At 33.0% G+C, this 26,571-nt stretch overlaps 2 protein-coding genes across 4 annotated transcripts; one reads left to right on the top strand and one right to left on the bottom strand.

The window, feature by feature from the left end:
• The first annotated feature begins 1,062 nt into the window (after positions 1-1,062).
• Positions 1,063-4,548, top strand: ATG10 (autophagocytosis-associated family protein). 3 transcript variants are annotated; one of them, XM_020371233.2, is made up of 7 exons: positions 1,063-1,220; positions 2,127-2,302; positions 2,383-2,433; positions 2,514-2,601; positions 2,735-2,827; positions 3,540-3,637; positions 4,177-4,548. In XM_020371233.2, the coding sequence occupies exons 2-7, from the start codon at positions 2,129-2,131 to the stop codon at positions 4,387-4,389; spliced, it is 717 nt and encodes a 238-aa protein (XP_020226822.1). In that variant the 5' UTR covers positions 1,063-1,220; positions 2,127-2,128; the 3' UTR covers positions 4,390-4,548. The 3 variants fall into 3 exon arrangements, with proteins under 3 accessions (XP_020226822.1, XP_029129512.1, XP_020226823.1); XM_029273679.2 differs by having other exon boundaries at positions 4,161-4,444; XM_020371234.2 differs by lacking the exon at positions 2,735-2,827.
• Positions 4,549-5,769: 1,221 nt separating this feature from the next.
• On the bottom strand, positions 5,770-24,358 carry LOC109809942 (bacterial hemolysin-like protein). The gene is made up of 9 exons (XM_020373375.3): positions 24,113-24,358; positions 23,373-23,460; positions 21,952-22,031; positions 10,377-10,479; positions 10,127-10,283; positions 8,021-8,149; positions 7,682-7,768; positions 6,973-7,017; positions 5,770-6,153 (listed from the first exon to the last, which is right to left on the bottom strand). The coding sequence occupies exons 1-9, from the start codon at positions 24,198-24,200 to the stop codon at positions 6,004-6,006; spliced, it is 927 nt and encodes a 308-aa protein (XP_020228964.1). The 5' UTR covers positions 24,201-24,358; the 3' UTR covers positions 5,770-6,003.
• Positions 24,359-26,571: the final 2,213 nt, after the last annotated feature.

The raw sequence follows: 26,571 nt of genomic DNA, 5'->3' as shown, positions 1-26,571 counted from the left end.
TTAAGTTCTTTAAACTTCACCTATTTTATTTATTATAAACTTTTTTATTTAACTGATACTTAAACTTTATTCTATTAATAAATATATACTATAAACTTTAATTGTATTATAATTAATCTTTAAATTTTATCATTTTTATAAATAAACACTTTAATTTTAATTTGATCTTAATCCATTCTTAAAATTTATCTCTAGTCATTGAGATTAAACTATTAATAATGATAAATTTATCAACCATTTATCTATTTTAGATTACATTCGGTTTATTAATTATATATATATATAAAGAAAAGTTAAGTCATAATGAAATTTAAATTTTAAAAAATCAAATAAAGACTTTTTTTATTCTCTTGTTTTTATTACTTTCAAAAATTCATATTTTTATTATATTTAAAATTATAACAAAAGAAGAAAAACTAATGAATGATTCACACTTTTAAAATAGGGGAATGCTAATATACTTCCACTTATTTTTTAGTGAGAGTATGTTAACAACCTACACCAAAATTTTAGGATAAAAAAATCACTTATTTCTTTTAATTTGGTTATTTCATACAAAGTATATTATAGTAATTTAATTTAATTTTAAATAAAAATAAAATATATTTTTTCTCTTATTAACTTCCAACACCAAAAAAAAAATAACACAAAAAAATTTCATTCTCTAAGTCATTTCTCTCTCCTATTAAATTTCTTCTCTAATTATTTCTCTTTCTTATTAAATTCTTTCTCTAACTTATTTATCTCTCTCCTATTAAATTCTTTCTTTAACTCATTTCTCTCTCATCTCTTATGATGTCTCCCCCCTCTCTCTAAACAAATAAAAATTAATTAATAGAAAAAATAAATGAATTAGAGAATGAAATTAATAAAATAGAAAAAATATTTTATTTTCATTTAAAATTAAAGTAAATTACAATAATATTTTTTGTACGAATTAACTAAATAAAAATAAATAAATAATTTTTTTGTCCTAAAATTTTAGTATAGATTGCTAACATACTCCCACTAAAAAATAGGTGGGAGTATATTAACATTCCCCTTTAAAATAAATAATTTATCTCTAAAACTCTTGTTTGACCTTTTTGAGAAAGAAATGGACAATGGAAGACTGTCCCCTTTGTCCAATAGATTGGCGGAGCCGACAATCGTTGCCCAATAATACACGTCCGCCACACACTCCGTCGTTCCTTTCAACCCTAGAATTTGCAATTGGAGAGGTATATGTTAGTTAATTGCAACCATTCTGCACTAGTGATGCAGTTATCATATCTAATTACAGAGTTGTTCAATAATTATGTTTTATTTTTCATTGTTCTTGATGTATTCATTAGTGTTGTAATTTGTCTGGCTTGTTCAACTTGTTTTGAGACATCAATGTGTAGGATACTTACTGTTCTGATTGCCTATGTAAGATCCAAATTCTGAGTATGCTTGTTTCTTGAGAAATTTTTTTTTGTTAAGATTGTGTTCATCGTGCAACACAGAAATATGCTGTATTGCCATGACATGAGTTTGTTAGACAATTGGGTTGGGACTGTTTAGTTAGTTACAGTTAGAATCAGGGGGGGGGGGGGGGGGGGGTTAGGTTGTTAGGTGCTGAGTTCAGGATTGCAGGAGCATGATGGAAGCCATTCAGGCATTTAGGTTTGAGAACTGAGCAAAGTTCCCATTCTGAAAGGGGCAACCTCTGTGGAGGGAAAGCCGGCAGAAGGAGAATCTTGATTTTCCTCAAATTAACATAAAAAATATCCTTATGAATGATATTTTACATGTCTTCTAAAATTTCATCTAGATGAAACTTATGACCTTGTGGGTAACACCACAGCTTAGATTAAAATCTTTTTTGCATACAAGTTTAGAAGAGCTTTTGAAAGTTTTTTTTCTTTTGAAAATAAAGAGCTATTTACAAAAGAGAAACTCTCAAAAGCACTTGTAACTTATATCCGAACACGCTCTATCAATGGAACTAATGTCTATGAGATCATAAGAAAGCATACCCTTTTGTAAATAAAGAGCTATTTACAATAGAGAAACTCTCAAAAGCACTTGTAACTTATATCCAAACACGCTCTATCAATGGAACTAATGTCTATGAGATCATAAGAAAGCATACCCTTTTATAGGTATGGATTTACAAGTTGCTGTTGAGGACATAATCCCATGGGATGGGACTCTCTCTGTAAGTGACTTTTCCCTTTCTGCTCGTACATTTTCCGAGAAGTGGAAAAGGTTCAATCCTTCCTTTCCTCCATGGCTTTGGATCCCATGTCCCAAACACCATTTGGCTTCTTCACATAAGGTGGGGTTCTGTTATTAGATTTCCAAATCCACTGCATTATTGCTCTATGCTTAGCAGCTTTCTTGGTTTTTGTCTGTCAGGAGGAAGGATACTTGTCACTGGAGAACATGTGCCATATCCAATCAAGTGAGGTCTGCCAGTAATTTAGTTTACTGCATCATCCTTAATAGTGTAGTTAATGTAAGTCACTAAATTGAAATTGTTATTACAGAAGGAAGAGATTAATAGTAGCTTGACATGGAAAGAAGAGAGCAACATCTCACACAGAGAAGAGCCCTTTGATTATGCAACTTTAGTATGTATGGCCTGTTGATATTCATAATCTAACTTGGTTTATCTCACTTCATAAACTTGGTTACTAGTGTTATTGACTGTTTCAGCACTCTTCCTTAATCCCTACTAACAATTTATTATTTTTTTCCCCTTTACTAGGCCCAGAGCATGAAGTAAACCACTATGATTTTCACATTGTCTACAGTCCTTCATATAGAGTTCCAGTCTTATATTTCCGTTCATACCATAGTGGTATATTTACTTTTATACCTATGGAATTTATGTGTGATATATATCTTGTTGGATGCATAATTATTAGTTAATAGTAATGCTTTTAATTAAAACAATTTTGAAACTAAGACCACCTTATGGTTGTTTTACTAGGAAACTTATTATGATCCAGTGGTCCTATTCTATAGTTGATAGATGTGGATCATAAAAATGCTGTCTACATCAATAACCCTGCACAATTTATGTCTGTCAGGTTCGATTGCTTAAGGTTATACCACAATGCCATTGTAATGGAACTTGTGGTTGGATTTGAAACTTTGTTGTGGTCATAAAAGATAATTACTTAGAAAAAATGGAGGGAAATGAACTATGAGGAGGAAAGTATGGTGTTGGGGCTGTGGTTGGATTTCAAACTTTGTTGTGATAGTAAAGGATATTTTGTTAGAAAAATGGAGGGAAGTAAACTATACGGACAAAAGTATAGTTTTATATTCTATCATCTAGTTTCATGGCATTGACTTTCTTGAAAACAGATGATTTTAAAATTGGGCTTTTTAATTATTCTGTCCATATAATCAATCAGCTGTGAAAAAACTCCATATTTCTGCATGCTGAATTGTACCATCACATTTATCTACATTTTCATTCTTATATGATTGTATGTGTAGGTTTTTTATTGAAACAAAGGAAATTCACTATAAATTTGACACTGTGATTCTGTTTGATTGTGTAGATGGGCAACTTTTGCCGTTTAATGAAATTGAAAAGGACCTTCCTGGTCACTCTGCGAAATTACGATCAGAATCCAAATGGACATTTATAACTCACGACGTAAATCACTTGTTTCCATATCTTTTTCTTTTGTTTTTTCCTTTTAACTTTTCGCGGTTATGCTTTCTTTTGTTTTTTTCTTTTAACCTTTCACGGTTATGGTACTAAAAAAATTTCTTCTGTTGAAAATATACCAAAAAAGATATATAAATATTTGGTCCCCTTAGCCTTTGCTTGTAATTATTTTCTTATTGGTTAATGAGTTTTATAAATAGATATGGAAGGAAAATGTAGAAACTAGGGATAAGACACGTCTTTAAAGTTTTCATTAGTAAAGCACCATAAAATTTGGTCAGCAAATGCAAAAGACATAAACTTCTTTTACAAGCTGTAGATTGCTTATTCAGCAAAATAAATAAATAAACTGTAGATGCTCTTGAAACACAAGGGAATTAAAGGATACTTCCAGATGGGTGGATGTTGGCAAAAATGTTTTCAGCTTTAACTACATCTTATATTAATCTGCAAGATCTTATCACCAGTTTTGTTCATAGCCCCTCTACTATACATTAAATGATTTCAGTGTTTATATCTTGTAGGAACATCCATATTTGAACAGGCCGTGGTACAAATTACATCCATGTGGGACGAGTGACTGGATGAAGCTCCTCTTCTATGGTGATTCATCTTTGAACAAAACTGGTTCTGTTATTGAACAATATTTGGTTTCCTGGTTCTCTGTCATTGGACAAGTGGTTGGTCTGAAACTTCCTTTGGAAATGCTGGACACTGTAGCTTCTAATGATTCTTAGATGCTTATTCATACTTACCCAATAGTAAAATGGAGGAAAAGAAGAAAAAGAGAAAGTCTCTGCACATCACTAAGTGTTAACTATTACTTCTACGGTTGTCGTTTGTAAATAGCAATGTTGTTCAAGCATTTAATAAATGGTAAAATACACACTTCTACATGCTTTTACTGGCAAATGAGGCATGCAGTTGGATCTTATTTTGCAATGAGCACTTAACTGTTACTTAACTAACGGAAGATGACACTTTCGACTGATGAAAAGGTTTTTCATTTCAGTTCGTCCTTAGTCAAAATATAAATTTAACACACAAGCTACTCAACCACAATCAACTTAGTATCCGCAAGTATTGTAGCAAGAATGTGAGAGTTTGTTGTTAATAGTTGATTGTTGGTTAAATTAAATTAGTTTCCGCACATAGAGATGAAATTAAGAATGTATTATATGGATGGGAACTAAATTAAGAACGTGTAAAATGATTATCAATAATAGAAATCAAATTGGTAATATTTACGCATAACAAATTTTTAATTAGATGACCGGATTAAGTATTTACGATAAGAAAAGGTTCTAAAACATGGTTAACCTAATAAAAAAACACATGTCCAAGAACTAGGCAAATAAGGAATTTTAACAAATGCAACTTTAGTAATTGCATTTGCTCAAAATATCATGTTTATATTTCGGATTGAACTCATTTGAAGAGATATATTTTAAAGAATTAAAGTACACTATTTATCTTATTTTAAAATCAAGAGTAATGATTAATGTTCATGTAAGAATTTTCCATCTAGTATCCACTAAACACATGGTTAATCACATTTAAATATAGTTAAATTAGTTGATAGTTAACTATTATCCAATATTTTAATAACCTAAATATTAGTCACTTACAAATCAAATTTCAATAATCTCATAAAACTATTAATCACACATTAATAATTGATACAATTATATTCATTTTTTTAATTAATTTGAAAAATAAAATTAATATATATAGATAATCATGCATAATAGTCAATAACATTATAACATTATTAACCCCTTAAAGACAGTTCGCCATATTTATACACATTAACCATTTTTTGTGATGGACCACTTGTATAAAATTAATCTTTATCAAACATTACAAGAACCTGATGAATCATAACACTATTAGCCACATTTATATATATAATTAACCATGTGCACTATTAAATGGACATAAATGTACAAATCTCATGTACGTTGCTCTTTTTTTTTATAAAATGTTATATATATATATATATATATATATATATATATATATATATATTAAAGATTAATTATAATTTCAACAGTTAATTTTCTAATTAATAATTATTACACTTTATATTTTAAAGTGCAGGCTCAAGTACACCCTCCTCACTTAAGAACCATATATTATTCGTTAGTAGAAGTGTACCAAAATCCTTATATTACCGGTCACATACTAATCATTGGTCATTTCTATGTATGGTTCATACAAAATTTCACCACTATCATTCAATGGCACAACTCATCACTATACAAGAATACAGCTCATCCGCATATTACATCTTCCAAACTGGCAATCTTCTCCAAAGGTTAAAAAAATGCATCAAGTATAAATTCTATAATTCACTCCAGATCTTCGGGAACCTTATCATGGGTTCTGTTGAAGTGAACAAGGAATTCTGTATTACCCTCAGCACCTTTCAGAGGAGACTCTATCCAACCTTTACAGCAGAAACCAAAACTCTCTACTCCCTTTATAATCTTCTCAAGGACCTGAATCGAAGAAATCAAACACTCATATTTTCTTGTGTTAATTACAAGCTAATATTGGAGTTAAAACAATTCAACAATAAATAAACAACGCTACTAATATCAGAATTCTTTTGGTACTTCTTATTCTATTTACATATAAATAAAATAAGTTTTTCAGCATACACAAATGAGTACTTAAATTGAGGCAAATAAGCTACTCAGATGCTTGCTCTCCTGCACTCATAAATTTCCCGTTTTCCTTTTTTATTCACTGTTTATAGAATTAAGAATGTGACAAGGTAAAAAGTAGAAGTTGAATACACGAATCACCATATGCGAGTGGTAAGTTAAAAAGTAGAAGTTGATCTCGCCTAGAATTACATCTTTCCAATTGTGGTCGCTTGATTTTTTACCTAACAAGGTTCGTGTATTTATTTTACATTTTTTAACAAAGAGAATGAAAAATTCAAAAAAGGATATGAAATTCTTCTAGAAAAACGAAAGAGCATACAAAGCAAAACAACTAAAAGAAGAAGGTACTATTAGCTCCCAAGAGTTTTTCAATCGCTTTGCAAAACAATTCGAGAGCCTCACTCAAAACACCAGAAGCAGAAAACTATAGATAAGCCATATTTCTGTAAAGACTACTATGTCCCATAAAAGGTCGAACTCTTGTTTTAGGAGAGGATAAAATTTAATAAAGGGAAGAATGTAAAGCATTGTGTTTGTGCACATGAAGTTCTACATAAGACTTGTCTTCAAATAGTTATATTTCTACTAAGTAGATTTTGAGCAGTGTTGAGAACAAACAATATGACCAGATAGCCAAAAATTACGCACCTCTTGATGAACAATGGGATCTTTCACTATCCCTCCTTTTCCTACCTGAACAGAAAATAATTCAAAATTTAGAAATAGTATTTTATTTCTTCATATTTTCCAGAAGACTGGAACAACAATGATGATTATTTAATACAAAACCTGAACCAAAATCCCACTTGCGAACAATGATTTATTGGTAGAATTATGTTATTGACACTTACTGGGAAGAAAAACTGTTCTGTGTGAAATAATCAATGCCAGCAAAATAAACAATTCAACATCACATTGGTAATGTTTTGAAAAGTGTGTATCTAAGAGATTTATTTGAAAAATAATATCAATGGATATCCCTAATAGAACCAAAGAGAGGCCATCTTATAAAATAAAAATCTAGGGAGAAACAAATTCATTTACGTGTCCCAAAGATACCTACATAGTATTATCCTCCCTGCTCCTGCCAAAATCCCCAAAATTTATCTTAAGAAACTGATCCAAACTTGGGCATGCCAAGTTCACCAAATAATGCACAATAAATCAAGATGAAAGGAAATGAGGAAAATGTGAGTGAAGAAAATGCAAAGGTGCATTTGTTACAGTTTCGTTCACCTAGTCACCTAAACTGATTCCATATCATATTAGCCAAGTAAAGAATGTTTACATGTATATTATTGTTGACAATATCAAGACCAACAACAAAATAATATAATAAAGAGTTTGTATTCCTTACTTGAGATCTACGAGCTTCAAATTGTGGTTTAACCAAAGTCACTAATGCTGCATTTTCTTTCATGGCATTGACCACAGCAGGCATGACCTATTAAAAGAATAAAAGAACATTTAGCAGATCAAGAAGGCTAATCATACAACTAATTCTTAGTTCAGTGAAAATCATCTCAAAATGCCTCCTTTCCTTCTCCATCTTCAGTTGCTTACTAAGGTTGGTTAACCACTTAATAATCAAGAGAATAAGGAAACAAGATCATGATGGTAAACTATTCATTTAACCTGAAATATTTTCCTTGAAATGGGAGTACAGGACTATGTTTAACCAGATGTCAGAACTTACCAAGAGAATAGAGATGAATGAGAGGTCTAAAGTCACCAAATCAACATTTTGTGGGAGTCCAGCAAGATATCTTAAATTTGTGCGTTCTATCACCGATACACGTTCATCTCTTCGAATTTTGTCAGCTACCTGATTAAGTTAACAATAATTACCAATAGAGAATCACTATGCACGATTGATATGCATTTGCAATGAAGTAATGTAGTTGGGGAAAGGTTGTGGAAACTAAGAAACGTGAATAAAATCTAAAGGAAATTTAAACAAGACAGACACCAAAGACAAATACCATATTTGTAGATTCTAGGTTAACTTAAAAAATAAGATAAATTATATAAATGAGTTTACTGGATTTGCACAAAAACTTTTCAAATTATTAAATTCAAAGATTTTACTTTAAATATTCAAATAGAAAAGTTCCTCACAAATAAAATTCCAGAGTACATGTCCAATACTGCCCATATAGGAAAAGAAAATGTTAGTGCTTTATTTTATGCAAAAATAACATCTAGCAAATTACATTTCAATAAAAAAAAATAACCTTGTAAGTTTTACCCAGAAGAGTGAAAAGACCATATAGGTTCGGAAGTGTTGGAAATCCTACATCAACTAGTGAAATGGCCATAATAGTGTACTAGATGAAAAGAGGCACAATTTAAAAAAATAAATAAATAAATAACAAAAGTTGCTAAAAGAGATAATAGTGGTTTTATTTATTGAAAGAAGATAGTTATTCAACACTGGTTGTTACTAAGGAAGAGAATGCACAGTTACTAAAGGAGAGCTTTTGGCTAGAATGACAAATAAGGATAACATAAAATATTTTAAATGAATATAGATATATTTGTTAAAGGTAAATGAATCTTAAGAAAAGTGAAAACCAAAACTTGGTATTCTCTTTATCTACTGTTATAGATTATAGATATAGATTATCATAAATATCAGTAGGGAGTAATGCTCACCTTACCAATAGATTTTGTATGGTTAAGTTTGACTCAAATCCGCATTCTTAAAATGATATCAAACTCTATCCTATCGAGTATTGATGAACTTATTAAGCCACCCACTATGAGATCACTCGTAAATGTTCAACCTTACAAACTTCGCGCTCGAGATATCAAGACCTCTGCGTGATGGGGGATATGTTGAAAATCTCAAATCAACTAGTGAAATGATCATCATAGTATATATAAGTAGAAAACAATTTTCACCTTACAAGTCAATTTTGTAAGTTTGAATTAGACTCAAACCTACATTCTTATGAAGCAGCAAACCTATAGCAACAACTCTTCCTCCCCTTACCCTTAAAATTTGAAGAAAACAATACTTTTAGTCATAAAATAATTGATATATTTATGCATCATAATGTCATTTAACAGATGAACATAAATTTAAATTTTATTTGCAACTATAAGAAATGAAGCGTTTGGTTTGCGGGAAAAAAAAAAAAGAGGATAGTCCTAAGTCCTAACTGGTGTGGTGGAAGATATTTATGGCTAAAATAATGAGGTATATGGTCCCACCAATACACTCCACACTCCATCAAAATTGAACTGAGCACATTATAAATTTTTCATCAACAATAAGTGCTCATATAATAAGTCGTCCTGTTCAATGCAAAGGAATATATACATACATATTAAGACAAGAAAAAGATTGCAGCCAGAATCATCTGATAGCTCTGAAATGTACACATATGTTTACTATTCTACAGAAAGCCAGAAACCAGATTAAGGTCTATGTAGACTATGCAAAATACTTAATCCTAGACCACAGTGCACTAGTGCAGAGCAACCAACCCCAAAACAGTGGCGGTGTAGCAGAAGGCCACTATGCCAAAAATAGCGGATACAATGAAAACAATTCATAATACATACATAATGCATGCTCAAAACTCAAAAAGACTTGAAACTTTTGACATTCATCATTAGTATTTGAAAGTAATAACCTAAAGACACAATCACCATTGACCTATTCCAAGGCATAACTAATAACAATGTCAAAATCAACAAAAAGACGTGTGCATGGTGTTGATGGACCTGCTCTCTCCATTATCAGTATTACATATCCAATGTAACTTAAAAAACAGTGAATTATGTGAGAAGTTACCTGCCCATAACCTACGTCAACTCCATAAACATGTGATGCACCATACTGAAGTAAGCAGTCAGTAAATCCCCCAGTTGATAGCCCAGAATCAAGAGCTACTTTACCGGTTACATCAACACCAAGCTGTTCAATGGCAGCTTCCAACTTATGTCCAGCTCTGTGTTGATGTAAGAAAACAAAACACAATAAGGTTTCACCAAAAGTTGCAGATGGGAAATTATTTATAGCAGGCAGAGCTTGATGGCTTCACCTACATACATATTTGGGAACATCAGCCACTATCTCCACAACAGCTTTATCAGGCACGGGGGTACCAGCTTTATTTATCACCTTCCCGTTGACATATACTTTGCCTGCATCCAATATGTTATCAGTATTTTTTGATAGTGTATCTTACATAGAAGAAGCATAAAGAGAGTATAGATGACAAATTATTCTTAATTGCCGAAATGAACATAAACATTCACACACATTTGAGTGTATTGAGTTGATATTAGAGTATTGTTATAATAGGTGTGCAGGCTCCTACAGTTAGCGCTGCTGTATCTATATTCAGTTAGTTTTTTGTTTAGGTTCTGTTACATTACTGTTGAGTATTTTGTTACAACAGAACCCTTGTATCTCTCCTTTATATACCTTTGCTCAGTGCATCAATAAGACAAGTCAATATACAGTTTCTTTCAATCAGTCTTTAGCTTCTCTCTGAATATTAACATGCTATAAAGAGCTTAAAAATCTACCATGGTTTCTGGTGACAATTCTTCCCCGCCACCCGCTACAACACCCACCAGTTCACCCACTACAGCACCCAATGCCTTTTCTCTTGCGATCTCTGAAAAACTCAGAAAAAAAAAATTTTCTCTGGAAACAGCAAATTGAGCCCATCATCAAGGGACATCAACTTCACGAATTTCTTGTTAATCCTTCAATTCAATCAAGATTTCTCACCAAAGCAGATCGAGAAGCAGGAAAATTGAATCTAGTGTATGCAAAATGGGAGTAGCAAGACTCTCTTACTTTCTTGGCTACAATCGTCCATCATTGTACCAATCTTAACCTGTCTCATAGATTGCATCCATTACACAGCCACTTTAATGCACAGACGTGCAAGATCAAGATGCTTAGAACAGAGTTACAGAATACCAAGAAAGGAGATTGCTCCATCTTTGAATTCATCTTCAGAATCAAAGAAATTGTCAATGCCCTTTGTTCTATTGATGAGTGATGACCTTGTCTCCTCTCAAGAACAGATTGACGTTATTGTCGAAAGGTTACCCAAAGAGTATGATTCTCATTAATCTTGTTAACAGTCATTTGACCCTTTTGATCTTTGATGAATTAGAAGCACTTCTTCTGGCTCAAGAAGTCAAACTTGAAAAATAGTTAAAATGCAGTAAATAATTCTGGTAGTGTCAATCTTTCTCATTCCACTGCCAAGAACAGCACCAGTAATTATATTGGACAGGCTCAGGCAAATCTTGCCCAGAATACACAATTGTACTCTGCTACTCCTCAGTTTAACAATCACCAAGGTGGTAGAAATGGTAGAGGTAGAGGTAAAGGAGGCCGAGGTCGAGGTTACAACAGAGGAGGACGATATGCCTCTGTACAATTCCAAGTCTATGCCTTTGTACAATGCTAAGTTTGTAACAAATATGGACATGATGCATCCAGTTGTTATGATAGCTAAAATCCAAATTATGTTCCAAATTACACTCAAGTTGGTAGTTGTAATAATAACAATGGCTTTCAACAACACAATTGAACTCCTGGTCCTCCTTTACCCAATCAGTATCAAACCGCTCCATAGGCTTTTGTCACAAACTCCAGCATTAATTACTCACAAGGGTGGTATCTTGATTCTGGCACCACACATCATGTAACCCCTGAGCAAAACAATATACAACAATAGGTTCCTTATGAAGGACCAGATCAAATTCTTTTAGGCAATGGGCAAGGTCTATCGATTTCATCTGCAAGTTCCTCTTGGTCTACTTCTGTTAATTCTAATGTCAATCTTGTTTTTCATAATCTTTGGCTTGTTCCTCAAATTACTAAAAATCTTGTCAATGTAAGTAAATTCACTAGACAATGATGTTTTCTTTGAGTTTCATCCTCATGTATGTCTTGTCAAATCTCAGGTTACCAATGACGTTCTTATGGTCGCTACAAATTCTCCCATCTACACCTCATCTTGAACAAAGTAGTCTAGTTTTTCTATAAATCCTAGAGTAAACAATGTTTCTAGTTCAAATGTTTCTGTCAATACTTGGCATTGTAGACTTGGTCATCCAAGTAAGGATACCCTTTGTATTGTTTTACAACAATGTAATGTTCCAAAAATTAATAAAACTGACTTGGATTTTTGTTCTTCATGTTGTCTTGGCAAATCTCATTGTTTACCATCTATTGAATCTTTAATGGTTTACTCTAATCCATTGGAGTTAATTTACAGTGATCTTTGGAGGCCAACCCCTTTTGTTTCCTTTGGAGGATTCAATTACTATATTACATTTAAGGATGCCTTCTCTAGATATACTTGGATGTTTTTGTTGAAATCCAAATCTGAAGCCCGAACAGCATTTTTACAGTTCAAGGAAATGGTGAAATTACAATTCAACTCCAGGATAAAAGCTATACAAACTGACTAGGGTGGCGAATTTTGCTCTTTCTCCATTTCTCTTAAACAATTTGGCATACTTTACAAACTCATTTGTCAACATAACCACCACCAAAATGGGGTCATTTAAAGAAAACATCATCATAGTGGACACCAGCCTTACTCTTCAAGCCCATGCTTCCCTACCTTTAAAATTTAGGTACCATGTTTTTCTCACAGCCACACACCTCATAAACAGACCACCGACATCATCTCTTCGATTTGCTCTACCTTACACCAAACTTTTCAACCTGATTACACCTTCCTGAAAACCTTTAGGTGTGCCTGTTTTCCTTTACTAATACCATGGTAGTCAATCTAGGATAGCGGAGCGGAGCGGCCGACCCCAAAAGTCGGATAGAGGGATTGCAAATAGCGAGATGACCGTTATTTAAATATTATATTTATATTTATTAAATAATTAATAATATATATAAAAGCTAAAAAAATAGGAAAAATAATTCTAAATTCATGCATTAATAATAAAAGTTCATAGTTCTCAAACAAAGCATAACATAAAATATCTAGAAAACAAAATGTCAAGCTCTAAGTAACTAAACAAGTAAACATTGAAGTTCAATCTTCTTCCTTGTCAAGATTAAAATCTTCATCTCTTTCAAATTCATCACTCCCACTATTAGAATTATATTCGTCTTCTACTTTATCATCATCTAAATCTTCTATTACTTCCATCACTTTTTTCCTTTTTCTTTCCTGGATGTAGATGCAATTGTTGTTGCCTTGTTCACTTGTGTTTGTCTCCTAGTATTTCCAAAGGTTCACCAGCCCCAGTTGCCTTGGCAACATCTGTGCAAGTCAAAACATCATCATCAAAAACCAACTCATCTTCGATATCACCATCTTCATCCAAATCTCCTCCCAACATCCATTCATTGTTATCATCAACATCATTTAAAATAATAGGATCAATTACATCCCGACACTCGAAGCGTTTGATTATATTTAATAAAAACCAAGTCTTAAAGCTTTTGGTGCTCAAGCTTACTTCACTTTTTTGAGTGAATCTATAATAATTTAAAAATATGGTTAGTTAGGTTTCCATTTTCAATGGTAAACTCAAATTTAAATTGTTCATTTCAACTGCACATAAATACATTAAGTCATTAACTTACATGCTCAAAGGTGTCCCAATTATGCTCACAACCAGATGAGCTACAAGTCAAGCTTAGTATCTTAATGACAAGTTTTTGCAAGAGTGGTGTATGTCCTCCATACATCTTCCACCACTCAGCTGTAATGCATGTCATATACAATGTATTAATAATATTATTGAAATAAATTTGTAAACGAATTTGAAGCTTAGGAACTTTCTCACTTACTAGAAGTCATTCATTCTAACCCTTGCCCTCATTGCTGCAAGAAGGTCAAACCTGCCTCCCGCTGTTTTATATATTAGCAATTAAGTGTGAATGTTGTCTACAATATCATCATTTTCACTAAGCCTATTAATACATTTGAAGAGGTCATCCACCACTTCATCATCAATTCTTGAATTTCTATAAATAAATAAAAACTCAAGCTTTAGATAATATCTCACTGCATACAAAGGATGATGAAGTTGGCAATCCCATCTTCTATTAATAATTGCAAATATATTCTTATATTTTTTCTTCATTGCGATCGAAAGAGAATTGAATTATTTCTTTGGCCCTTTCCATAGCTTTATAAATGTAAACCATTGCCGTTTTTTTTCATTATCCACCAACATCAACACACGTACAATAGGCCTCATAGCCTTTAAAGTATAGACAACATCACTCCAAAAGGATGGCATAAGAACAACATTCGTTGTTTTCTTTCCCTTAGCTTCTTTGGTTCCCTTTGATTGCAACCACTCATCAGAAGTAAACATTCTTCTAAGATTGACTTTTGTTTATGCAATTGTTGCAAAGTGAGGAAAGTGGTAGCAAATCTTGTAACTCCATGCCTCACCAGTTAAGTCTTGTTTGTATATATCCTCATAATGTTCACGGTCAAGGAATGATTGTAAATATAACCCACAAGCTTGATGTTTCTTTGTATTACCCTTTTAACTTTATGGATCTTTCCGATATCTTCTAGCATCAAGTCAAGGCAATGAGCAACACATGAAGTCAAAAATAAATGTGGCCTCAGTTTGTAAAATTTTATCTAAAAAGATCAATAACAAAATAATTAAAACAATAAGTTATAACTCATAATCTTATGAGTATAAAATTAAAAACTTCATTGAGGAACAACAATAATTGATGCTTACCTTTCGTAACATAATTGCTTCTATTATCTGTCACCACTTGAATAACATTTTTTTCTCCAATTTCCTCAATAAAATTATTCAAAAACTCAAATACCTTCTCACCATTCTTGGTATACTCAGAAGCATCCACACTCTTCACAAACATTGTTCTTAATGAACAATTTACCAAAAAGTTAATCAAAGTTCTATTTTTCCTATCAGTTCAACCATTCGTTATAATTGAGCACCCATATTTTAATTTTTAATCTCTTCTCTTCAATCATGTCTGATAGTTGGACTGATAGGAAAAATAAAACTTTGATTAACATTTTGGCAAATTGTTCATTGGAAACAATGTTTGTGAAGAGTGTGGATGCTTCTGAGTATACCAAGATTGGTGATAAGATGTTTGAGCTTTTAAATAATTTTGTTAAAGAAATTGTAGAAAAAAATGTTATTCAAGTGGTGACAGATAATGAAAGCAATTATGTTATGGCATGTAAGCATCAATCATTGTTATTCCTCAATGAAGTTTTTAATTTTATACTCATAAGATTATAAGTTATAACTTATTATTTTAATTTTGTTATTAATCTTTTTAGGTAAAATTTTAAAACTGTGAGGCCACATTTATTTTGGATTTCATGTGTTACTCATTGCCTTGACTTGATGCTAGAAGATATTGGAAAGATCCCTAAAATTAAAAGGGTAATATAAAGGGACAACAAGCTTATGGGTTATATTTACAATCATTCATTGACCTTGAACATCATGAGGAAGTATACAAACAAGACTGAATTGGTGAGACATGGAGTTACAAGATTTGCTACCACTTTTTTCACTTTGCAACGATTGCATAAGCAAAAGGTCAATCTTAGAAGAATGTTTACTTCCGATGAGTGATTGCAATCAAAGGGAGTCAGAGAAGCTAAGGGAAAGAAAGCAATGAATGTAGTTCTTATGCCTTCCTTTTGGAGTGATATTGCCTATACTTTAAAGGCTATGGGACCTATTGTATGTGTGCTGAGGTTGGTGAATAATGAAAAAAAATCGACAATGCGTTATATTTATGAAGATATGAAAAGGGCCAAAGAGACAATTCAACTCTCTTTCGGTCACAATGAAGAAAAATATAAGGATATATTTACAATTATTGATAGAAGATGAGACTGTCAGCTTTATCATCCTTTGCATGCAGCAGGGTATTATCTAAATCCTGAGTTTTTTTTATAGAAATTCAAGAATTGATGATGAAGTGGTGGATGGCCTCTTCAAATGTATTGATAGGCTTAGTGAAAATGATGACATAGTAGACAACATTCACACTCAATTACTAATATATAAAAGGGCGGGAGGTAGATTTGACCTTTCTGCAACAGTAAGGGAAAGGGTTAAAATGACTCCTAGTAAGTGATAAAGTTTGTAAGTTTCAACTCCGCTTACAAATTTATTTAAATAATATTATTAAATTGTTAATGCATTGTATATGACATGCATTACAACTTAACGGTGGAAGATGTATGGAAAACATGCACCACAATTGCAAAATCCTGCCATTAAGGTACTAAGCTTGACTTGTAGCTCATTTGGTTGTGAGCGTAATTGGGGTACCTTTGAGAATGTAAGTTAATTACAATGTATTTATGTGCAATTGAAATGAACAATTTAAATTTGTGTTTACCATTGAAAATGGAAATTTAACTAATCTTCATATTTTTAAATTATTATATATTCACTCAAATAAGTGAAGTAAGTTGAGCACTAAAAGCTTCAAGACTTGGTTTTTATTAAATATAATCAAGCTCTTCAAGAATGCTTCGAGTGTCGGGATGTAATTGATCCTATTGTTTTAAATGATGTTGATGATAACAATGAATGGATGTTGGGAGGAGATTTGGATGAAGATGGTGATATTGAAGATAAGTTGGTTTTGATGATGATGTTTTGACTTGGACAAATGTTGCCAAGGCAACTGGGACTGGTGAACCTTTAGAATATACTAGGAGACAAACACAGGTGAACAAGGCAACAAGAATTGCATCTACATCCAGGAAAGAAAAAGTTAAAAAAGTGATGGAAGTAATAGAAGATTTAGATGATAATGAAGTAGAAGAAGAATATAATTCTAATAGTGGAAGTGATGAATTTGAAATAGAGGAAGAACTTGACATTTTGTTTTCTAGACATTTTATGTTATGCTTTGTTTGAGAATTATGAACTTTTATTATTAATGCATGAATTTAGAGTTATTTTTCTGTTTTTTTAGCATATATATATATATTATTAATTATGTAATAAATATAAATATAATAATTAAATAGCGGTCATCCCACTATCCGCAATCCTGCTATTCCACTTTTGGTGTCAGCCGCTCCGCTCCACTATCTGGGACCGACTACTATGTTCCATTTGTTCCAGTTTTGTCTCTTCTCAATTCTTATCTTCATTCAAATAATTAGTGAAGGAACGATACTCACCACCCCAATCAGTTTGCAATGCTTTGATTGGGTGGTGATATTGATTGTTAACCATAGCGTGAAACTGTTTGAAAACGTTAAAGGTTTGAGCTTTAGATTTGAGAAGATAGATCCACGTAAAGCGTGTGTGAGCATCGACAAAAGTGACATAGTATTGATATCCACAGGTTGACGTAACCGGAGCAGGTCCCCACAAATCGCTGTATACTAAATCAAAGGGTGTACTGTAAATAGTTCTAGACAGATTGGAAGGTAATCTGTGGGATTTACCAAGACAACAAGGAGTGCAGAAATTTGATTTATTATTGTTCACAAGTTGAATGTTGAAGTTCCGGGAAACATGTTTCATTACATCAACATTAGGATGTCCTAATCTAGAGTGCCAAGTGGCAAAGGAAACAGAGCTTGTTGCTGCAGTATTGACAGAAAAGGTTCTGGCCGGTTGCACCTGCTGGACAGATTGCGTACTGGGAGTAGGAAGGAGTGCAGGAAACTTGTACAGGCCATCAGGACCAACCGAGCCTTGGAGAAGAACTTCTTTAGTGTCTTGTGATTTGACCAAGCAAATGTGGGGGTGAAATTCAAAATATACAGAATTATCCTTGGAGAATTGACTAACACTGATTAGATTTTTTGTGATGGAGGGCACAAATAGAAGATTGTTTAGAGCGAATTGAAACTTGGGTTGATTGGAGAATGAAAGGTGGTAACACCTGTGGAGTTAATGTGAAGCCCTTGTCCATTGCCAACATGGATTTGATCAGGTCCTTCAAAAGGAGTGAATTGATGAATATTTTGAGAAACATTGGTAACATGATTTGATGCCCCAGAATCCGGATACCAATTGTTGGTTGAAGAAGAGGATGATGCAATCATGGCTTGAGGTTGCGCCTGGGTGGAGGTGAATTGGACTTGAGGAGTAAATTGAGGTCTAGGTCCAAGAATTCCATTCTGATGAGGAGAAGACGAAGCAGGTTGATTGTTGTACCACGCGCCTGGGTTTGTATGTTGGTTGATGGAGTGGTACGCGGGTGCTTCAAGGGGTGAGGATGGGACATAGGTTTCATCAAAACGATAATAGCAGGCAGAGGCAACATGTCCATACCTGTGGCAGACTTGACATTGGTACCCAGCGAATCTACCTCAACCACGTCCTGCCCGATTGGAGAAACGGCCACCACGAGAATTGGTACGACCCCCTCGACGATGAGAAAAGCCAGATTGATTGTCTTGATGGGCAAGGTGTGCTTGTGGGTTCGTGACAGGCGGGTTGGGTTCAGTGGTGGCAGTGGTGACATTAATGGAGGCAGCGGCTTTCTTCTTGAATTTGTCAAGACGAGATTCATGGCCAAGGAGCAAGGTCTCGACTTCATCTATGGTTAGAAGGTCAAAACGGCTACTGATGAGAGACACGGTGGATTCGTATTCTTCGGGAAGACCTTCAAGAATTATATCAAGGTGTTCCTTTGGAGAAACAGAGTCGCCTATGGCTGTGAGGGCATCAACTAGGGTTTGAATTCGAAGCACATATTCAGAGATTGACAGATTTTCGAGGGTGGTACTACGAAGTTCATTGCGCAATTGGCGGGCTTTGGCATTCATATGGGAGTGGAAGTATGAGTGAATTTTGTCCCAAAGCTGGAAGGAGGACTTGCAACCGATAACTCGTGTAAGCATGTCTTTAGACATGGAGGACTGTAACCAAGAGAGTAGTAATTGATCTTGCTGTTCCCAGGCAAGATAGGATTCAGAGATGCGACCAGCATCTCGGTCAGCAAGGGTTGCAATTTTTGAGGAATTTGGGGGTTGACAAGATAATGGTGAAGACGGTGACCCTTGATGACGGGTTCAACCTGTTGACACCAAAGAAGATAGTTCTTGGTGTCAAGCTTTTCGGAGATGGTGTGAGAGAAGGTGAGAGACAGATGGGAGTTAGAGGGAGGATTCTTGGGCGGGACGGTGTTGACTGGGTTGGCATGAATTGGTGGAGGAGGCGGTGGTGGTGGGGAAGAATTCATTGTGGAGGTAGATTCAGCCATAGGAAGTTGTTGGTCGAGCGGAAACGGAGGAGAGAAGAAGATGATCAAGAAGCTCTATGATACCATAAAGGAATTATATGTGAGAGAGAGAGAGAGGAGGCGAGAGATAGAGAAAAGAATAGATTTTCAATAGGTAAAGAATGTAATTCATTAACCCACTGAAAACAGAGTACAAGACAGGTTTTTATAGAGCCAATTGAGATTGGTCTATAATAACCTAATTATCTATAATAACTGAAAAATAACCTAATTATCTATAATAACTGAAAATATCTATAATAACCGAAAATAACAATAAAGGAGTAAAACTATACTCCAATACTCAAAATTCTTCACTCCTGTCACATCCTCATCCTTTCATTCTATAAATGATTCTGGCTACATAAGTGAAATTCCTAGCACTGTTTTTCTTGTTCCTACATCATGTCCTTCCACAAAGGCACAAACACTCATTCCATGATCACTAGATCAAAATAAAAAAAAACTAACAATCATTGACCTGCTCCCACTGCCCTTATTGCTCATGCTGATCCAAAAACTGCAAAAGCAGCTCAAAATACATTCGTGAGTTACTTGATAAAGTTGGCATGGCAGGAGCTAAATGCATTTCCTCTCCCATGGTTGGAGGATTAAAGATATCTAAACAAGGATGTGACTACTTCACTGATCCAACTATATACAGAACACTAGAGGGCTCACTACAAAATACAACAATTACTCATCCTGAACTTATCATTCTCAGTTAACAAGGTTTGATTTCTTAGTTTATGTCTGCTCTTTTGGAATCTCATTGGACAGCAATTAAAAGCATTTTACATTATCTAAAAGGTGCTATGAATCATGGTTTACTTCTGCAATCAACATATCCTAATATTCCTTTACAGCTAACTGCATTTGCAGATGCAGATTGGGCTGCTGATCCTGATGACAGAAGGTAAACACTGGATCTTGCATCTTTTTTGGTCCTAATCTCATATCATGATGATCCCGAAAACAAACCGTTGTAGCCCAGTCCAACATTGAAGCTGAATATCGTAGTGTTGCTTCCACAGCACCGGAAGTTCTATGGGTTTAAACTTTGTTTACAAAACTCAAAAGTGCAAGTAGCATCTCCTACACTCTACTGTGGCAACATGAGCACTGTGGTTCTATCCCATAATCCTATTCTTCATTCCTGTACAAAGCATATGGAATTAGATATCTTCTTTCTCTGAGAAAAGGTTATCAACAAAAGCTTGAAGGTTTTACATATCCCCTTTGAAGAACAATGTGCTGATATTTTGACAAGAGCTCTCTCCCACTCATTTTCTGTTTCTAAGAGACAAGTTGCAAGTGTCTATTTGCAGTGATATGCTGCAGCCTCCTCCATCTTGAGGGAGGTATATGAGTACAGTTAGAATGGGTGTGCAGTCTCCTACAGTGAGCATTGTTTTACTGTATCATTTCTCTGTCCAGTTAGTTTTCTGTTTAGGTTCTGTTACATTACTGTTAAGTATTCTGTTACAATAGAAACCATGTATCTCTCCTTATATACCTTTGCCCAGTGCATCAATAAGACAAGTCAATATACAGTTTCTTTAAATCATTCTCTTTAGCTTCTCTCTGAATATTAACAGTCAAGGATAGATAGAACAAAGAGAGAGAAAAAAAAAAAGATTTTGAATTATAATAGTTGCAGTACTTCATTTATGAGTTGCATTATATTTGACAGAAGTTTTAACAGAGGTTCAAACTTGATTCTACTCTAATTTGATAAATTTCATCAAGCAGAAGTTCAATTAATATTATTCTTTTAGGCACAACATGCCAACATACAAATCAAATTATGTATGAACCTATGATGTCATTTAGATAAAACTATAAAAGGATATATGATATATCCAGAGGCTAGAACACAGAATCATGATCTCTGACCTTCTCTAACAGCTGAAGAATAGGTTACAAATTTCACCTCAGTGCAAACCACACACTAGATGATACCATTACTATTTACTACCACAATCTAATACCAGCTAGCATTGCTTATTTAACAACAACAAAAAAAAAAGGATCCAAGGCTGTAGAATCGATTATGATCAAAATATTTATTTATGATAGAAGAAAATATTAAAAGGAGAAAGAAGCAAGGAAGACATAAACAGAACGACATAAACAAGAAAGAAATTGGTTCAATCTCCTATATCAACAATATAAATTCCTTTGACGGAAAAAAAAGAAAAAAAAAGAAAAAAAAAAAGGGCTTCTTGAAGAGAGAACGAGAGGAGAAAGAGAAGAGATGTAAAACAAAGGAAAATAACTGTTATATCTAAAATTAGATGCCACTTGATTTAAACTCAACTAATTATTATAAACCAAGTGAGTTGCTTCACCGAGCAACTACATTCTACAAAGGAAATAAAACTAAAATAAGTTACCTTGCAAAATCCAAGACTGGATGACAGATCTACTATATTGCTGATATTTTTCAAGACATATTTCATCCAGCCGTTTTTTCCTAAAAGGTAAATGCACAAATAGATACAAAACAGTTCAGTGTCATCTCTACCAGTACAATATTCAAAAATAAATAAATATATATATATATATGTGTGTGTGTGTGTATCACAGTGATCGAAAAGATCATCCCAATGATACCAAAGGCATAATACTAGAAACTAGAAAGAAGTCTTAGAATGTTAATTTGGACCTAACTCAACACTACAAAATCAGTTTATAAGATAAGAGTCGTTCCCCACTTATATAAACTATTTCCCCTGACAGCAGAAAACTGAACATTTTGAGCATAAAGTTTGCAAAACTATACATCTACGGGTGGTCCAATAACAACCCGATAAGCCCAACAACAATCATTAAGATAGGCTTTGATACATCTTAAAATATTGTTTTGGGCCTAACTCAATATTGCAAAACAGACTTGTAAAGTAAAGGTTGCCCTCCACTGATATATACCATTTTGACCACCAATGTAGGATTTTCAACAAGAAGCAAGTTAATCCCACCATAAATATTGGTAAATTACATCTACTTATGTTTAGAGCAAAAGGTGTGATGAAAGATGTGTTAGTAGAAAAGGAGTGCAGAAGAAAGCATACAAAAAATGTGACTAGTGTGTGAAACATGTGACTTTTTGGTGATGTCTGAACCAATGAAAGTGTGTCGGACCATAATGGACGTCCACCATGATGGAGATACGACTCTCCACTCTCTCTTGACCCAAACAAGCACAATAAACACCTTTCCAAATACTAGTTGCACTCCACTAAAATACTAAATACATCCCTAAAAAGAAAATTACAAGAAAATAATTTCCTAATCTATTTGACCAAAAATACAAGGTCAAAGTTAAAATAAAATATTTACAAAGAAGAGAAAATAGACTACTAAAAGTAACCCAAAACTCAACATAAGCTAGGGTATTTTTCCTTCAAACTTAACTCACTCCTCTTGGTTCCTTTTGTACCTTGCCCTTGGGTGTGACGTTATCACTTAATGTGAGTGGTAACATCATCATCCTTGCCAAAAGCACAACTACCATGACATTATATTATTACAACAATAACCAAGCTAATAAAATAAAATAAAATTAAAAAAATATAGTTTTAACCAAGCTAATGACATTATATTACTTCAAGTGTGCATTATACAATAAGCCAAGCCTTAGAAACCAATATATAACTAAAAAAATAATGTTTTATTTTCTGTCTCAAAAACACCATGCCATAATGATGCAACCACCAGTATCATTGGCGTCACGCAATACTTTGTTCTCATCAATGACACAAAAACAGATAAACTGAGTAAGAATCAAATTGAAGCACGAGATGCAAAAGCTTACTTCTTCACATGTAGAACCTTTTCTGATTTTCCAGTAGCATAGCTCCTAAAGTAAGTTGGAATCCGAGCATCATCCCATCTCACTAGGGCTAGTTCATGAACAACAGCGGCAAAGTATCAGTGCACTACAAACTATTATTATTAGTAGTAGTAGTAGTATTGTTATTACTATTAAGAGGGAATCGTTGTGCAAGTTAAATTGTCCACAACTTGTATAAACAAATAGGAGATTTTTTTATACAATGGCAGCAACGAAATTATGTACAATTAGTATCTATTACCTCATCCAAAATACTCGTGTGCATAAACAAATAAGCGTCTGAGTTATAATAATCTATAACAATATAAAAAAGAAGACTATTACCGTGTTTGAATATAAGTTTAGGAAATTTTTAAAGTTTCTTTACTAAAACAATAAAAATCTATCATTTTTCAGTAGTTTAAAAATTTCTTCCTGCACGTAAACAAGGCTATATACCAACTTTCATTGTACACATTTCATGACCCATCTTCCCTTTTAATTGTCCATATATTGTAACTGCAAACACTCAAGTTTCAGTTTCCCTTTAAATAGTGCTACATTACAAATTAATTCATCTCATTCTCCTAATTTTATCAAAAATAAAATAAAAAACACGGAGTGTGCCTAATCCTTATCTTTTCAATAACAATCTGAGAGGCTATTCGAAATAAAATAGGCACGAATTGAACGAAAAAAGAGAAATTTGAAAGAGAGGGAACCTGTGAATGGAAGTTTGGGATTTCGTAACCGAGAAAGAAAAGTTAAGGTTGGGTCGGTTACGGGGTGCTTCAGAAACTGCAAAGCCATTTCTAACGAACAATGCTTTCACAACAATCAGTGGTTACTGCATTTCAAGTTTTCACGTTTCGATTTTGAACTCAAACAGTCAAAGGAAGGAAGGAAACGGAGCCACAACACTCTGCCACATGCTCGTTTTTTTTTTTTATATGATAAAATTAAATAGCCTGTACAGGGGAGGTGGGCATTGGGTCTGTTTTGTGGAGCAAATAGTTTAATATAAAAAAAATTCAAAATATATTTTAAGTTCTTCGAACCTAAAATTGGTGTTTTTAATTTATGTAAATTGAAGAAAAAATGTTTAAGTTCTTATAGATAAATTTTATTTGTAAATCTGTGAAATATAATGGTACAAAATTCACTTATTAATATTTTTATTAATAAAAATATTATATTAAATTTTATAATTATTTTAATTTATCATTGTCAAATATGTTACATGTGATTTAAGGGATTAAAACAAAAAAAAATTATATTATATAATTCAAATAATTAATTTTAAGTTTGAGAGATCAAAATTCAATTTACTCTAAATTTAAAAGAATTAAAAATACATTCAAGCACATAAAATGTTAATAAATAAAGAATTAAAAATAAGATGATTTTTCTAGAAAGTATAATATTTAATGAGGTTTAATTTTTAGTGTAAATTTTTTACAATGTAAAATTATGATATATTAGTCAATTTATCGATGTGATGCATGAAAGTTTAGTTATTTTTTTTATTAATGATAAATTAATTTTTAGTTAGTAAGATAAATTTATATTTTTAAAATTTTATATTATTTTAAAAGATTATATAATTATATAAATTTAATATAAAAAAATATATATTTGTTTTATGTTTAAATCATGGGTAAGTGTCATTTTCCTTTATTTCAAATTTATCAAATGAACATAAAAATTGAAATATAATAACATGACAATTATCTTATTAAGGTGGAGAGATAAAAAAAATATAAGAAAAAAAATAATATGTGAATATATATATATATAGAGAGAGAGAGAGAGAAAGAGAGGGAGAGGAGGTATCTATACAATAACTCGTATTCTACATTAAAATTTAATGATCCAACTATTGAATTATAAGTTGTTAATATATAGATCAAATCTATAATATTTTTTAAAATTTGAAAATCATATAATACTTTGTTATATAGATTCAAATCAACGTAAAAAAATATTTTTATTATTATTTGTACCTGCACAAGGGTACTCCGATAATTTTGCTACTCCTGCTGGGTCTTCGTCTTCCATGAGGTATCCTAGGGAAAGAGAGGGGTACCTGCAAAAGGCACTTCAATGCTTAAGTCAGTCCTCGGTCTCAGAGATATCAATGCTAATCAAATTGGTAATTATCAAAACGTACCTCTCTTTGTCACTGGTCATACTTATTTATACTAACCTTGATGGGCCAGGCCCATATGCAGGCCCATAAGAGGATCCATTAATGATACGAGAAGTCTTCAATGTGATCGCAAGGAGTTATAGATTCTTCTAAGGTGTTTTCCCTAATATTCATACCATTATCCGGTATACATGCCCCCAGGATTTCAAGGCTTTTTGATAAATATTAAAAAATGGAGAAATCCTAAAAATAAATGTTTGCGGATCTTTTCTGCTGCTTTCTCTGATATTGTCGTCTTTCAATTAGGCTGCTTCTTTCAATTATACTTGGCCGAGGACTACCATATTTATGTATATAAAACTTTGGCTTTCAAAACTTTTTCACCAAGGAATCTTTTATATGTGAGATTTCTCGCTTTTAAACGTTTGGCCGAAGACCAAAACAGTTTCCTTAATAAGATTTCTTTTAACTAAGAGCTGAGTAGGATCCTTGCCTTTGTCTTTTAAAAGATTCTTTTTAACTCCTTTGACCGAGGGCATAAATCAAGTAATTTTTTATTCTTTTTAATTCCTTTGACCGAGGGCATAAATCAAGCAATTTTTGATTCTTTTTAACTCCTTTGACCGAGGGCATAAATCAAGCAATTTTTAATTCTTTTTAACTCCTTTTAATAATGTATAAAAACAGTTTTTAGGAGTTTTTCTTTGGCCGAGGAGTCATAATTATTACAAGGGTACTTGGTAAGTTTTTAACCGAGGGGTTGTAAGCTTTTGGCCTTGACAAATTTTGGCTAAAGGAGCTTCAACACCTCGCTTTTGAATCACATCGTTTTCAATAAAACCGAGGACTTTTAATCTGAAGCCTAGCTTTTGCTAAGGTTTTTCGACCGTGGACTTTTTAATATCACAAATAACTTGAAAAGTTTTTGGCCGAGGGGTTATAAACATTTACGCCTGGCAATTTTTTGGCCGTGAACCGTTAATATATAAAACAAAGCTTTCAATTTTTATTTGGCCGAGGGCTATTTAATAT

This window comes from Cajanus cajan, chromosome 3 (assembly GCF_000230855.2).
Source record: "Cajanus cajan strain Asha chromosome 3, NIPB_CcT2T_4, whole genome shotgun sequence".
NCBI classification, from domain to species: Eukaryota; Viridiplantae; Streptophyta; class Magnoliopsida; order Fabales; family Fabaceae; genus Cajanus; species Cajanus cajan.
This window is presented reverse-complemented; position numbering and strand designations above follow the sequence as displayed.